This window comes from Sus scrofa, chromosome 15 (assembly GCF_000003025.6).
Source record: "Sus scrofa isolate TJ Tabasco breed Duroc chromosome 15, Sscrofa11.1, whole genome shotgun sequence".
In the NCBI taxonomy this organism is placed as follows: Eukaryota; Metazoa; Chordata; class Mammalia; order Artiodactyla; family Suidae; genus Sus; species Sus scrofa.
The window spans coordinates 8,729,058-8,745,391 of record NC_010457.5 but is presented as its reverse complement, the minus strand read 5'-3'; the positions used below and the strand labels follow the sequence as shown (position 1 = coordinate 8,745,391).

Genomic DNA, 16,334 nt, shown 5'->3' with positions numbered 1-16,334 from the left:
TTATGTATAACTTTCATAGTAGACCCTCCTACACAAGGAAAATAATATGCCCAAATTCTGTTATTTTTATAGTTTGTAATATATCAAGTACTAGTCCCACCCATCAGTTTCATATTTTTAAATAGATTTTTTTTTAAGGAATGGAAGAAAAAATGAAGACACTTTGTAAAAGTGACTTTCTAATTTATCCTTTTGGAGGAAAATGTATCTGAAAAACTTAATTATGATGTGTATTATAATAAGAAAAAAATAATTTAAAGAAAAATATTCATTGCACATCTTGACCACTTCATTTTTCCACTTTGCACAATTAAAAAGTTAAAGTGCCTGGAGAGGATAGAGGAGTGGAGGCAAGGAGAACAATAAATGGTGATAAAGAAGGAAAATCTCATAGATTTGACCTAAAAGAATTGTAGTGATGTATTAACCTAATATTGGGTTCAAAAAATCCAAGTCAAAAGATATTTGTATTTCAATTTTTTTTCCGATGGTGGCTACAAATCATTTCTATTTACTGGAAAAAATAAATCAATAGGAAGATGGCATCACTGAAAACAAAAATGAGTTCAGATGTATTTTTTTTTTCTCCTCAAGGGAAAGGTTGCTATCAACTCAAGTATTTATTATGAAAGGTCAGTGCTTAAGATGCAGAATACTGTGATAGAAAACACAATTTAGCACATAAGCATGTCACCTCAAAAGAAACTATTAAGTGACATTCTTAATAAATAGGCTAGAGAAATGTGGAATTGTTAAGGCCTCCTCCTGCTAAAATGCTAGAAGTAAACTGAGAAGTAGCAATTCATAAAATTCTCAAATAGGAATTGTGAAATGATATTGAAGCCAATATTTCATAATTTAAGAGTATAACAACTAGCAAAAAAATCAGGCTGTGAACACTTAAATATGTGGTGGATATACATACATGTTCACTTATGTTTAGAGGGAATATCTGTATACTGTTTGAGATTAATTGCAAATAAAAAAGAAATCAAACCCATTAAAAAGCCTATTTTCAGGCCTTCTTAGAAGAAATATTTCTATAATTCACAGACAAAATAATCCATTTTAAAAAGTTGTTCAAGTTGCTGTTCATTTTATTACTGTTACTTAAGTTTTCCAAATTCAATGATTAATTAACTATTCCTGCAAAAGTGAAAGGACCTAAGATTAAACAATGGAGCCTAACCTTCTAGCATTATGAAATTTATCCAGAAGCAATTTATAGAACAAAATGTAGGTTTTTTAAATGTCAGATACATTTAAAAGTTCTGATACTATGGAGAAAACAAAATAGGATTGTTTAAAATGAAGTATGTTCATTTGCAATACCAGCATTAGAGATATTTTATGATATCAACAAACAAGTACATTTTAAGCACCTACTAATAGAAATTACTGGCATATGAATACACTAAACATGAAATGTTTACTGGCTAAAACAAATGGTTCATAAAAACATCTAATGTCTTAAATGGGAATGTTTCTCAAGAGGGTGTCCCATAAAAATTTGCAAATTTATCAGATAGTAATAATAAGCTATTGATAAATAATTACCTAAACCCTGTAAGGTTTCCTGTTATTTTAACTATGTCATAGGAGAAACCATTTTTCCCTTCAAATTTATCTCATAAGTTTGTGATTGACCACAAATTTTCTTTACAATTGTTATTTCAATTAAGTATGTGACAGAAAGACAGTTCTCCTGAAATACCCTAAGTTTTCCTGACAGTCATGCAAGACAGTTGAGCAACTTTGGATCCAGAATTTCCTAAATCGTAATTCTCAGTCAGCATAATCTGATTTGGGTTGATAACATATTTCTGTTCCTAATGCTTAACTGAGAAAGACATTAAAGCAAAGACAGGTGATGAAAGTTTTCTTCTAAATCTTCATAACTTGGTTGAACATGATAGATTGGCTACCTTATTGATTTAGGAATGATCAGCAATATTGCTTCCCCTAAAGGAATATTAAGATTATTCATAACAGATTTGAAATTTGATTTCTAGCTTCCTGCATAAATGTATACAAATATATAAATTTGGCTCTCTTCATGTTTCTACCTTATGCATATCCACTTATGCACACAGGGGATCTCTGTAGTTCCCCCAGAAATGACTGTCTGTTTATACATATATATTTTTTTATGTATACATTTATATTGTTGGAGAAACAATAAAGTGCAATAGCTGAGGGCTTAGGTCCATGTTTAAAATATCACCCATGCCTTTCACTAGCTGTGGATTTTCAGTTACTCGAATCGTCTGTGTCTTTATTTCTACCTTTATGAAATATTTATCACCAATCTCTTAAGGTTTGGGTGAGAATTAAATATGTTAATATATGCAAAACACTTAGAATAGTGCCTGGCAAATAATAAGCATTCAATAAATGTTAGCAGGTGGTATTATTATTGTATCATTTTTCAAGTTGAATTCTTATTTGTACCATGGAGCCCTATGGTTTTTCTTCAAGGATGAAATAAGTGTGTGCTCAGTAACTAGTCATTTCTGATCCAATTTCTTCCCATCAAAGTTTGTTTCCCAACTTCAGTCTTTCACATGTTATGTTTGTCGGATTTGTTCATAGTTAAATAACCTTATATTAATGGAAAATGTATTCATGTAACTAATAAATGTCTCTGATGTCATACATTTTTCCACTGAATCTTTTTTAATTTTAATTTTTAAAAATTAAGGTATTATTGATTAACAATGTTGCACTAATTTCTGCTGTACAGCAAAGTGACCCAGTACAGCAAAGTGACCCAGTGACACACACACACACACACACACACACACATTCCCTATCTTATGTTATCTTCCATCATGGTCTATCCCAAGAGACTGAATATAGTTCCCTGTGCTGCATAGTAGGACCTCGTTTATCCATTCTAAATGTAATAGTTTGCATCTACTAACTCCAAACTCCCAGTCCATCACTCTCTCCCCATTCCCCGTTGGCATCTACAAGTCTGTTCTCTATGTCTGTAAGTCCATTTCTTTTTTATAGCTGGGTCCATTTGTGCCATATTTTAGATTCCACCTATAAGTAATATCATATGGTATTTGCCTTTCTCTTTCTGACTTACTTCACTTAGTATGGGAATTTCTGGTTGGATCTATGTTGCTGCAAATAACATTATTTCATTCTTTTTTATGGCCGAGTAGTATTCTACTGTGTGTGTGTGTGTGTGTATATGTGTGTATGCATATATGTGTGTGTGTGTATACACATACATCACATCTTTTTAATCCACTCATCTGTTGGTGGACATTTAGGTTGCTTCTATACCTTGGCTATTGTGAATAGAGCTGCTTTGAAAATAGGGGTGCATGTATCTTTTTGAATTATAGTTCTGTCCAGATATATGCCCAGGAGTGAGATAGCTGGATCATATGGTAGTTCTATATTTAGTTTTCTTTGAGACGTCAATAATGTTTTTCATAGTGGTTGTCAGTTTACATTCCCACCAACAACACAGGAGGGTACCCTTTTCTCCACACCCTTTCTAGCATTTGTTATTTGTAGACTTATCAATGACGGCCATTCTGACTGGTGTAAGGTGGTACCTCATTGTAGTTTCGATTTGCATTTGCTTAATAATTACAGATGCTAAGCAGTTTTTCATGTGCCTGCTGGCCATCCATATGTCTTCTTTGGAGAAATGTCTATTTACATCTTCTGCCCATTTTTTGATTGGGTTGTTTTTTGCTATTGAGTTATATGAATTGTTTCTATATTTTGGAGGTTAATCCCTTGTTGGTTGCATCATTTACAACTATATTTTCCCATTCTGTAGGTTGTCTTTTTGGGTTGTTTGTTTGTTTTAATTTTTTTATGGTTTCCTTTTCTGTGCAAAAGCTTGTAAATTTGATTAGGTCCCATTTGTTTATGTTTATTTTTATCTCTATTGCCTTTGGAGACTGACCAAGAAAACATTTGTACAGTTTATGTCAGAAAATGTTTTGCCTATATTCTCTTCAAGGGGTTTTATGGTGTCATGTCTTATGTTTAAGTCTTTAAGCCATTTTGAGTTTATTTTTGTTCATAGTGTGAGGGTGTGTTTCTAGTTACATTGATTTACATGCGGCTGTCCAGCTTTGCCAGCACCACTTGCTGAAGAGACTGTCTTTCCCATTGTATATTACTGCCTCCTTTGTTGAAGATTAATTGACCATAGCTGTGTGGATTTATTTCTGGGCTCTGAATTCTCTTCCATTGATCTGTATATCTGTTTTTATACCAGTACCAACGTAATGAAAAAATCTTTTAAGATTATGTAAATAATAATTAAAAATAAAACATTCATCACCTAAAATCATCTCTTGCACCCCTGGCAATATGTACACATTTTGAATCATTGCCTTGTAAGAAAACTTTCTATAGGTGACTTCAAGGGAATATTTAGATGGGCCACTGTGCCCATTTAAACCTAATAGCAGTAGAACAAAAGATGGCATGAACTTGGCCATACAAGATATGGTAAAACCGACACAGGTGAATTCTCAGGTGCCAGTAATTGATAATGTAGAGACACTTAACATACTACTGCTTTCTCTAACATTTAAAGTTTGAGGTGCTACTGTATAAAATAGATGTTTAAGGAAAACCTACTGTAAAACATAGGAAAATCTACTCAATAGTTTGTAATAACCTATATGGGAAAAAAGGATGGATATATTTATAAGTGTGAATGATTCACTTTGCTGTACACCTGCAAAGACGTTCTAAGTCAACTACACTCCAGTGAAATTAAATTTCAAAAAAAATTTTGAGATGCTTACAGGCCAAGAGAATGACTTTTTCACCAGGACTATAAATCCGGCAAGAAAACTGAATAAGAAGAGTCTCTCTATCCTAGAATTCCATCACACCCTTGTAAGTTGAATATAAGATACGTATACTAAATTTTAACTGAAGATAATAAATCTTAGTATAAAGAGTAATAGTTAAGAGCAGTCAACTCTAAATTATAGCAATATAAAATAAATTCCTAGTTCAAGAGGCTTAAATACCAAATATATGTATTCTCCCATTGCTGAGAAACTGAAATATCAATGAATATCAATGAATAACAACAGGTATGAAGTTTTGATTCTGAGATTGCTCCCATTAACTACTGTTCTCTTCTCAGTTTTCTTATGCAAAAGACCTTTCATTTCAGCGATAATTGAACATCAACCATGGTTATCTTATTTAGAGTAATGCTCATAGCTATAAAAATTCTCTAAAATCACACGAAGCATCACAAACTAGTTTATTTATCATTATATAGAAGTTCCAAAGAAAATTTCTACTTGAACTCTCTGTACTCTCTGCAACTTTTCTCTAAGTAAAAATTATTTCAAAACACAAAGTTTACTAAATAAAACAAAGTAAGTTTTCCTGGCCTGTGCTTAGATTTTTTCAATATGGTGATTCAAGACCCCCAAATTCTCCCAATTTTCATTTTCATCCTTCCATAAGGGCCCATTTACTGTTTACTCCCAGCCAGTTTACTAGGAAATAGGCCTTGGAAGGGAAGCACTCAGTGGTTAATTGTATTGGAGGGGGAGTAGTTCTCATTGTTTCTACTCACTTTCCATTGGTCTAAACTAGTCACATGACCACTCTCAACTTCAAGGCAGACTGAGAAATGCAGACTGGAGATGTGCCTGAGAAAGAGAAGAGAGAATTTGGTGAATGACCACCAGGTTCTGCCTTCCTCCCATATATCAATTTACCACTGTCTTCCAACACTTAGAAATACATCTGTAGACCTCCTCAAAGGAGATAACCAAAAGTTCTGTCCAGTTACTGCCTCAAGTTCTAATTCCAGAATCTTTAGTGATAAAAATCTTTCTCCATCAGACCAAATTTTTCCCCAGGGGGCTAAGAATTTAGAACTTGAAAAAAAGAATCTCTGTTCTGCTTTTCCCAACACATGCAATATACAATGGCAGAGCAAGAACTTTATACCTGGAAGTAAACAAACAAACAAATGAACAAAAGCTCTCTCATTTGTAAAGGAAAGGAGGGTAAATGGCTAGCAGTTACTAGAACAAAGTGATGATTTGTCCTGGCTCTCCTGGCTCTTCTTTCTGGGAGAATTCCCTGTGTCCATTGTTCTCCAAGGTTTTTGGCTCTGCTTTCTAATTTTCAAAATCTAATCCTTTCTGTCTGTTGCATGTGTCAGTGAGCACAGTCTAAGACATCAAAGTTTTTTTTAGAGAGAGTTCTCACACTCATGTCTCTTTCTCTCTGCATCTGTCTCTGTCTCTTTCTCTCTGTATTTTTGTTTCTCTCTTTCTTTCTCTTTCTACTGTTTTATCCTCCCACTTCACTCTCTCCATTCAAAGTATTAGAAAATTCCTATTTAGTGAAATGGTACTATTTATGAGAGTTTCTACTTTATTTTTTTTTTTAAACCCAGTGATTTTTTTTTTTTTTTTTTTTTTTTTTTTTTTTTTTTGTCTTTTGTCTTTTTGTTGTTGTTTTTTTTTTTTTTTTTGTTTATATTTCTTGGGCCGCTTCCGCGGCATATGGAGGTTCCCAGGCTAGGGGTTGAATCGGAGCTATAGCCACCGGCCTACGCCAGAGCCACAGCAACGCGGGATCCGAGCCGTGTCTGCAACCTACACCACAGCTCACGGCAACGCCGGATCGTTAACCCACTGAGCAAGGGCAGGGACCGAACCCGCAACCTCATGGTTCCTAGTCGGATTCGTTAACCACTGCGCCACGACGGGAACTCCGAGAGTTTCTACTTTAAATGATCAAAATACAATTTTAATTATAAATTCCTTCTTTTTTTGTTTTATAATAGAATATGTCTATTATGCTTCTTCAGGAGAAAGAACAATAAAGCTTTTAAACAAATTTGTTCCAAAAGCACTATTGTGTGATTATTGTGTATTTAAATATATCTGGGTAATAGAAGACATGAAAATTAATAGCACATTAACTCTGAAAAAGTTGAGCTCACATCATAGCATAAACACAAAGTGTTTCAATATTAAATATTTTGTTACAGTTATAGTTGTTATTTCAACATTGTAGATAACCCTGAAACACAGAGGTGTAAAGCAATGATTTTTTTTGTATGCTACAGAATCTGGTCAAAAATTCAGATAACACACAACAGGAACAGCTTGTTTCTACTACATCATTTGAGGTCTCTGCTGGGAAGACTTGAAGGCTAGGGTGACCCAATGACCGGAAGAAGGAATCATCAGGATATCTTTACATTTACAATATTGGTGATTTGATACTGGCTGTCTGCTAGAACCTCAGCTAGTCTGTCAGCTAGAATACTTATGCAGCCTCTCTCTGTGGTCTCTTTGTATGCGATGATTAGGGCTTCCTCCCAACATAGTGACCTTTTTTTTTTTTTTTTTTTTTTTTTTTTTTTTTTTTTTGGACGAACCATAGCAAATTTACTACTCAGTATTCAGTGTCACATCATAGCACCACCCAGTGCCCAGAGCCCTCACCTTCCCATCCCCCATCTTCCTCCAGGGTATGCCAAAGTGAAAAGAAAAAAAAAAAAAGGACTCTAGATTTCTGTTCCTCCTCTGGAGGAAGGGGCCTTGGCCCTGGAAGCCTCTTTGCACAGGTTGCAGCAGGTAGGAAAGCAGACCCTTCCATGCCCAGAGACTGGGGCTTCAGGCTCCAACAAGAGAGAGAATTTGCAACCAGAAGCAGGAACAGAGCCTGTGTCTGTGGGAGAGGAGTGGCTGGGAGGGTTCCAAGAGAACTAGTGGGGAGTGCATGGTATTTTTATGCTCTAGTATTTGGATCATATAGTGTCACTTCTGCCGTATGTTTTAGTTGAAGCAAATATAAAGTTCTGCCCAACTTCAAAATGAAAAATATAGACCACTCCATTTGATAGGAAGAGTGTCAAGGTCACATGGTAAGAAGACCACATGGAATAGGAGCTATTGTTGCAGCCAAACCAACACATTTTAATGTCCAAAACACATTTACTTCCCATTTAAATCTACTTCATTTATCTTTTTGAATGAATCTGAATGTGATTATTTTCATTATTCTCTCTTACCAAATTATGCTCTTTTAAATAATTTCAAGCCTTTTCTAAAGAAAAGATAATATAATAGTATCAAATGTCAATATTTTTCCAGATATCCAGGCACAGAAGGAATCATTCACAGCATATCTTAAAAGATGTCATTCCTCCATTGGAACAATTGGTAAGTGATCATTTCACTTTAATACTGTAATATTTATGTACTGCTACAATATAAACTACCCAGAACTCAGCAACTTAGAATAGCACACATTATTATCTCATGTTTCTCTGGGTCAAGAATCTGGGGATAACTAGCAGGGTGTTGTAGCTCAGAGTCTTTCTAAAATTTACAATCAAGGTTTAAGCTAAAATTGAGATGACATCTAAAGGCTTCACTGGGGAAGGATCTGTTTTTCAAGCTCATGAACATGGTTGTTAGCAGGATTTAGTACTTCCAGGGCTGTTCTCCAGAGGCTGCTCTCAGTTCCTTGTCACTTAGGCTTCTCCAGCATGGCGGGTTTCTTATTTGAATCATGCAAACTGAGAAGGCAAGAGAGTCTGCTGGCAAGGTGAAAGTCAAAATCTCTTCCAACCTAATCATAGAAGTGATATCCCATCAACTTTGCCACATTCTTTTGGTCAAAAGCAAGTCACTAAGTAAGGAAGATGATTCTGAGTTGGCATTCTCTTTTGACAAACAAAGGAGCAAGATATTTTCTCTATATCTCTATTTGTTCCTCCCCTGTAAATCAGAAACATAATCCCCAGGGGATTATGTAGATTATGAGGATAGGGTAGAGTGGAGTATGGAGGGAAACCCATGTACAAAGACAAAAAAAATTCCACCATCCTCCAGTAGAGTGATAAAAAGCTTAGGGGTAAGACAACCATTACCCAACTTTGAAAAGAAGCACTGAAATAGTACCAACCCATCCTGACTTGGCATCATATGGGCCTATATACAAATGAATGAATAACAGTAAAAACAAAACAACAACAAAAAAAACCAGAAAAAACAAAAAACAACATTTCTGTCTATACTGCTCCTTTTTTCTCACCCTAGTTTGATTTTCTCCATAGAACTTACCACCATGTGGCATACTATACAGTTTCTTTTACTTGTTTGTCATCTCATCAGAAGGTTCTGTGATAGCAGGGATATTGTCTCCTATGTTTGCAACTCTTGCCATGATTATAACAATTGCTAGAACATAGTAAAATATCAGTAGATATGTGTTAAGTGCGTGCATGAATAAAATAGCTAATGCTTTTTTTTTTTAACTTCCAAATTCATAATACAGAGAGCTATACTTGTGTACTTTCTCTTCACTCTCTCATTGTATCTTGAAGGGCTCCATATCATTCTAGCACTGAAATCTCCCAAGCTGAATCCATCATCGCCTTCTTCCCAAAGTAATTCCTCTTTCCATTGAGCCTATCTCTATTAATAGCAAACATTTATGTAGGCTTAGAACACATTTTCTCTATATCCTTTATTTTCTTATGGCCCTTTACATAAGTCAACATTTTCTGAGGTGGTTCTCTACAATGGATTTGGTGCCCTTGTTGTTTTTCTTTTTCTTTTTCTTTTTCTTTTTTTTTTTCCTCCAGGTGTACAGGCACACTTTTTCCCAGACTTTCAAATGCTTCTGGTCTCACACCACTGTTTTCCACCATGCCTCTCCCACTGATCCTGTGAAGTAAGTCTACATCCACCTTCTTTAAACAGTACCTTCATTATTCCATTCTTCTTTTGTCAGAACTTTGAACAGCTTCCTATTTTCTATAGCATCAAGTTTTATAGACTTCTCTCACGGTCCCTAATTTACCTTACTTATTATCTACTCCCAAATACATACCCTCAAGCCAGCAATAGTAACATGATTAAGATGTGGCTCTCACCCTGAAGGAGCTTAGATTTTCTATAACAATTATAGTTTCTTCATCCCAGCACTCTTTTGTGTTGTTCACTCTTATTTCATGGGTAATAGACTTGTTCCATGGCTATGCTGTAAATGCTTTGAAGTTAGGGGTCATGACTTGTATTTTCTCTATTATATCATACTTTCCCTTTACAACTTACATTGCTTCTGGCACTAGTGTTTGTTCAGAAAAGACATGCTTGTCAATTGATTTAATAATAAGATATTAAAGATTTATTAAAATAATATTGTTGCTTACAAATATTAATAAATACATGACTGCTATTTATAGTGAAAGCCAACTTTTAAAACCTAATTAGATATAATAATCTCTTGTTTTAGCTTGTTCAACATTAATTATTTAGATCTCCACTTAGAGGCTGTTTTCCCTGCAAGGTATTTCTCTGATTCCTCAACTTTGAATCAGGTAGCCCTTCTTTATTCTGCCTTCCTATAGCAGCTTGGACTTGCCTCTATCTCCAATCACACTAAGACTGCCTGTCTCCATTTACATCTCTCTCACTGCACTTTAAGGTATTTGAGGGGAGAACTATGCTTCTTCACTCACTGTTTTATTACTAAAACTTTATATAAGGCCTGACATAGTGTAGCTATATGGTGAATAGGATGGTAATTGTGTTTCTTCTCTATAAATTTGTCTTACAGAACCAAGTAGGTGTAAATAATTATAAAGAGCTTTAAGTACTGCACATGCAAATGTTTCTTTGAAGTATTTGATGAAACATGGCAAAAGTTAGACTGAACATAGAGCTACGTGAGTGTGTGTATATGTGATAAAAATATATATGCAATTTTACATAATTTTGTATGTGCAAATGTTATGCAATTATATTTGAAAAGTAAGAATTCTCGTCACGACTCAGTGGTTAATGAACCCGACTGGTGGAGTTCCCGTCGTAGCTCAGTGGTTAACAAATCTGACTAGGAACCATGAGGTTACTGGTTTGATCCCTGGCCTCACTCAGTGGGTTAAGGATCTGGTGTTGCCATGATCTGTGGTGTAGGTTGCAGACGCAGCTCGGATCCCAGGTTGCTGTGGCTCTGGTGTAGGCCGGTGGCTACAGCTCTGATTAGACCCCTAGCCTGGGAACCTCCATGTGCTGCCGGTGCGGCCCTAGAAAAAAACAAAAAGATTAAAAAAAAAAAAAAAATGAACCCAACTAGTTACGATAAGGACATGGCTTCCCTAGCCTGGGAAATTCCGTATGCCGCAGGTGTGGCCCCCCAAAAAAAGAAGAAAAATGCCTTAAGGGTCTCAAAAATTTTATATGAAATATATATTAATTATGATTCTAATATTAAAATTATGGTTACTGCTTTAATAACTCATGGTATGTTTGTGCTATATTGCTAGTATTAAAAAATTAGAATATTCTGAAATGGTTTTCTCAATTATCCTTTCTAACTTTAAGGTTATTTGTTGGTTTTGCTGTCCTATAATTGTCTGTCTTGACTCTGCAGCCTCAATTCTTAATAAAGGAAACTCTTAATATCCTAAATTATGGACAGTTTAACTAACAGAAAATACTTTGTGCTCAATACTTTATTTTAGCTTAGATAACCTTGGAGAAGTAGCATTAGGAAGTACTGCTAGATAAAAGATAAAAGCAAGAATTTGTTGAGCTCTTTAGCTTGCATTCTCTTTAAATCTCTTTCTCTGCATCTCCCTTATTCTCTCTGCCCTCCTCTCTCTCTCTGTCCCTGTCTCACACAGACACAGACACACACACACACACATGGGCCCGCGTGCACACACACGTACTAAAGCTCTATAAACTCTTTTGGAACTACTGACCAATTTCCTTCCTATTCCTGACTTGGGTTTCCCTGGATCCTCTCTTTGGGTCCTTGTTTATCTTTCTCTGTCTGTGAACACAGGTTGTATTCAACTTTTATTGATCAATTTCTGCTTGAATTAAATTGCTTATTTAATGTCATTTTAAAGACAGAAATGTTTTTCTTTCTCCCACAAGTCTTACTTAAGAATTACTCCATTATGATAAGTAATATCAAAAACAACCACCAATTCCCTTAAACAACAAATTCTGATGAAATTTTAATTGTTAACTACTGTTTACCCCAAGAGTTGAATTATTTTCCGGAATCAAGTTGTCTTCGTATTTGACTGATATAAAAATACATTATTTTTACCTAGATTCACATATTTTTTTCTCATAAATCTGCATGTCCCATCTGTCTGTCTCTAAAACTCTTCGTCCTTCCCTCACACCTGCTTCAGTGTTACCTTTGGAATCATCCATGGGTTCTTGCAGTGGTTGCCCTTGCTACTATTTACCAGGATGAACCACCATATATAGTGTACACCGAAACACTTTAGAAAATAGTAAAATCCTTTAAATTGATATTATTACTCATTATTTTTACCATATGAATCTTTGAGCTTATTTATATCCCACATTTTGGGCTGTATTAAATCTCATTTCCTTCATCTCATAATTAGAACTTCCTTGTACATTATCCAGCAATCATGAGAGAGTTTGGCTTTAAGCACAACTGGCAAAAGTATCCCATTAAATACGCTCCCTCTAGAGATAAATGATTCATTTTATGAAAGTGGAGTCTGCCACGGTGGGTGCTCCAACTGATATTGTTGTCACCCTTTGGTAACCATGCTTTACCTCTCAGTATCCCCTTTTATAAAATAGGTTGTGATCAATGGGTTAAATAGAAACATAATGTATTCCTTTCGCATATTGGCAAAAATATATTCCTATTGGAGTCTGCAGTCTTATGGTGGAAACTACCCAGTTCACTGACAGCTGACGTCATTTGTGCCACTTGGTATGCAAATCCATATGCTATGGATGCAAGAGACTAAATTATTTTCTGAGAAGCCGTGTTGTTGCTTAACTAGTTCTATAATGTGGCAAAGAATTTTAAACGTGAAGTGTCAAATATACTAATATGTGTTTGTTCCCTGATCTTGAGTGTTTCATATTAAAACTCTTCATAAGACCTAATTATTTACAGGGCATTTTCTCTTTTCCTCATAAAGAAGTGTCCAAGAAAAAATAACCCTGTTTATAGCATGTTAAAGCTTTATCATCTTTATTTTTATCAAAAGAGTATAAGACATGTCTACAGATAACCCTGCAGGAGTCAAAAGCCTGTGGCAGGTTTTAGAGAATCATCTGCTACCTCCTGAGCTAGAAGGATTTGGAGGCCAGAGCTCAGGAAGTTGCCATGGCTTGGGGGCAAAGCAGGCTTTTGCAGATAAACCTTAAGTCACAGATTCTACCTTTTGGAGCCAGATATAATTTTGTGGATTAATTAATACTTGTGAGGGCTCTGAGGATGAAAGACATTGTGAACATACAGTGTTTTCTTATGTTAAAACAAAAGGCAGCCCCTTTTGGCGAATAATTCTATTGATCAGACTGTGCTTTCCTTAAACTGCAAAAATTTCATCTCTTCAGACTTTTAAAATTCTACTTTGTTAAGATAAAATTAGGTTTTCTGAAAAGACATCCTCCCAGATCTTCAAGCTGGTAGTATGTTAATAATGTTACATAATTTAATAACACTAACACAAGCCATCTCCAAGTTTTCAATGTTTTAAGTGCCCTTCCTTGACTCAAGCAATAATGTGTTTTTTTAATTCCAATATTTGTTGAGGCCATCCCTGTGCTGGGCACTGTGCTGGGTATGGATATTCAGTGATATGCTAAATAGCCATGTCCTTTTCTGGATGGGCTGTCATTTGAGAGGTGAAGAGAAGTATTAAGCAAGTAAAGAAATACAACATTCTATGAATGTGAATTACACACCAGGCAGACAAATAAGTTTCTTTGAAAGAGGGAGAGCCTACCTTGGATGAAATAGTCCAAGTCTCCTTCAAAGACCTATTTAAATTGAGATTTGCAGGGCAGATAGTTTGTTAAGCAAATAACTGGCAGTATGATGCAAACAGAAGTGCAAGAGTCTGGAGGTCAGAACAAAGTTGTTAACATTTGGAAAACTACAAGAATGCCATGCAGGCTAGAATAGGGAAATAAGTCAGGAAGTGTGGGCAGAGGAGGGCAGTGTTCAGATCCTGATGGGCCTTTAGGTGATGATAAGGAGTGGAGAATCCATTAAAACACAGAAACAGTTTGCAATAACTTCTCCCATCCAGACCTACATTTGAAATTCATTTAACTCTAGAGTAGAGAAGAACACTCACACTACAACAGCAACAAAGGCTATTGACATTGAGCAAACTTTTCTTTCCCAGTACCTTGACCAAAATTAGGTTATAATAAAACAGTTGAATTATGCTAATAGATTTTGAAGACAGTGACTTGGCCATTTTCACTGGACTCCAATGACAAGCAAAGAAGGAGCAGCCTATCGAGGATACAAAGACATAGAAGTCAGGAAGGAGAGAGAGACAGAGGAGGAAAAAGGAGAGGTGATATCCAGGAGAAGCCTCTGGAAGACTGAAATTATGGAGACAAAAAGAGGTGCCCTAATCAGCCCATTTCCCAAACAGAACCTGGATTTTTTAGTGGTGACCAAATGAAACACACTGGTTAAAAGATGAAAGCCTCAGGAAAAAGGCTATGGGGGTTCTTAAACATCAAATAGAAGTTTTTGAAAGATGATATTTTCATGAGTTAAGAGTAAATAAATCAGATACATGTGGGTAAAATTTCCCTTCAAATACACAGAGGTTTACAATGATGGAGAAAAGCACTTGGCAAAACATAATACATACTTTGCCAAACCCAGAATATGAAAACCAGTTCAAGACCTTCCGCAGAACCCCAAAACTCAACCTTTTATCTTATCCCGAATGTAAAAGAGGGAGAAGACTCCTGAAACTATTGAGCAATATGTGCATTATGGGGTATAAATAAGTTGCAATGAGCAAACCATGCCTAACTCTAAGACCCAAAATTAAGGTCAGCTTCTCCAGAATGTCTTTGAGAATGCTGTTAGTCCTTTACAGGCACCGCTCATGTATGACGCAGCATCATTTTTCTTTACTTTTCTTCTGTTCTTCTTTTCATGTAATTATTGTAATCCAACTTGAGAATTTTGGTTTACCACTTTTTAAAAGTATGCTCACAGTAAATTGTGAGCATACATTAGGCAGAGATATTATACTTCATGTCTTTCAAAGCATCCTATTTCCTTCTCCAGCTGTATGTAAGGTAGTTCCAAGATTGAGCATTTACATTTTTTTAAATTAGTACTTTACATGTTGTACAATAAGCTGGCTTTTGAAGGTGATTTCTTTGCTTGCTTTTCTTTCTGTTTCCAATGGATTATTTCCCCAGCACGTCCTCACGCATGGTCAGCAGATCTGATACAACAAGAAAGCTTGAGCCAGTATAGACATAACTGCAGACTGAGAAGAACAATGGAAGTGATGGGTCCCAAAGAAGAAAACTGAATAAACTGAAGACACTCTTCAGAGAAGGAAAGCTAGTGTAGTTACATACGATGACTGTTTTAGAGATTGACTCTACCACATGGCAATTGTAGTTAAAAGCACTGTTGTAGTTAATAAATAAGACTGTGCAAATTTTCTATAAGAGTAGACCTTGCGTATACTCTCTATACAAACAAAAAAAAGATTAAATAAGATAATTATGTGAGGAAGTGGATGCATGAAATAGCTTGACTGTGGTAATCATTTCACTATGTTTATATAAATCAAAACATCATATTGTACACTTTAAACATATACAGTTTCATTTAACATAAAAATAATTTTAAAATAGAAAGCCAATGCAAAGAAGACAGACAAAAATTTCTATGTCTGTGGATAGGGGAGAAATCAAGAGATTTAAGAAGGAAGAGAAGCATCATTTAAGGGTAAAGTGATGTAATCAGATATGTCCTCATTCTGTGCTTTATAATAGAAATTATCAAAACAAAGATTACCAGCAAAGTACTGTGAGCTATTAAAAATTTAGAAAAAATGTAGCAAGTGCCTCATTATTAAATAGGAAAATAATTAAATGCCTAATCTGTTTGAAACTTAACAGCAGCTCACATTTATAGTTATAGAGAGTTAGTGTAAAGTTCTAGGAGGCCAGTCAGTTATACAGAAACTTTCATAGACTGGTGCTACTTCAGAGGGCTCTCCCCAGTTCAGTCTGGGGCCTGTCTCAGTTTGGTGGATCTGGAAAAAAATTATATTTATCAGTATTATCAATGTTTACAGAGACGATGATCCCAGCATTATCTCACAGTAACCAAATTTGTAAGAGTCTGCTGTATAAACTGTAATTCTTATTTATAAATTTATAACAGTGGATATAGTGATGCTGTGAAGAATGTGTCACCCACATTCTACATGAGAACTAGGAAGCCGAATTCGAGTCAGAGTGTTGCCAGTGAACACAGAATCAGAACAAAGGGGA

The 16,334-nt window shown here is 35.4% G+C and overlaps 1 protein-coding gene across 6 annotated transcripts in view; it reads left to right on the top strand.

The window, feature by feature from the left end:
- ARHGAP15 (Rho GTPase activating protein 15) overlaps positions 1 to 16,334 on the top strand; it is a 619,196-nt gene that overhangs the window by 66,403 nt on the left and 536,459 nt on the right. For 3 of the 6 annotated variants that reach the window (XM_021076339.1, XM_021076335.1, XM_021076336.1), the window contains one exon: positions 8,130 to 8,198. The exons of 1 other annotated variant lie outside the window; for it this stretch is intronic. In XM_021076339.1, coding sequence (XP_020931998.1) covers positions 8,130 to 8,198 — 69 coding nt within the window. Of the gene's footprint in view, positions 1 to 4,701; positions 4,885 to 8,129; positions 8,199 to 9,628; positions 9,718 to 16,334 lie in introns of those variants that run through there. 2 more of the 6 variants (XM_021076341.1, XM_021076337.1) reach the window with 2 other exon arrangements.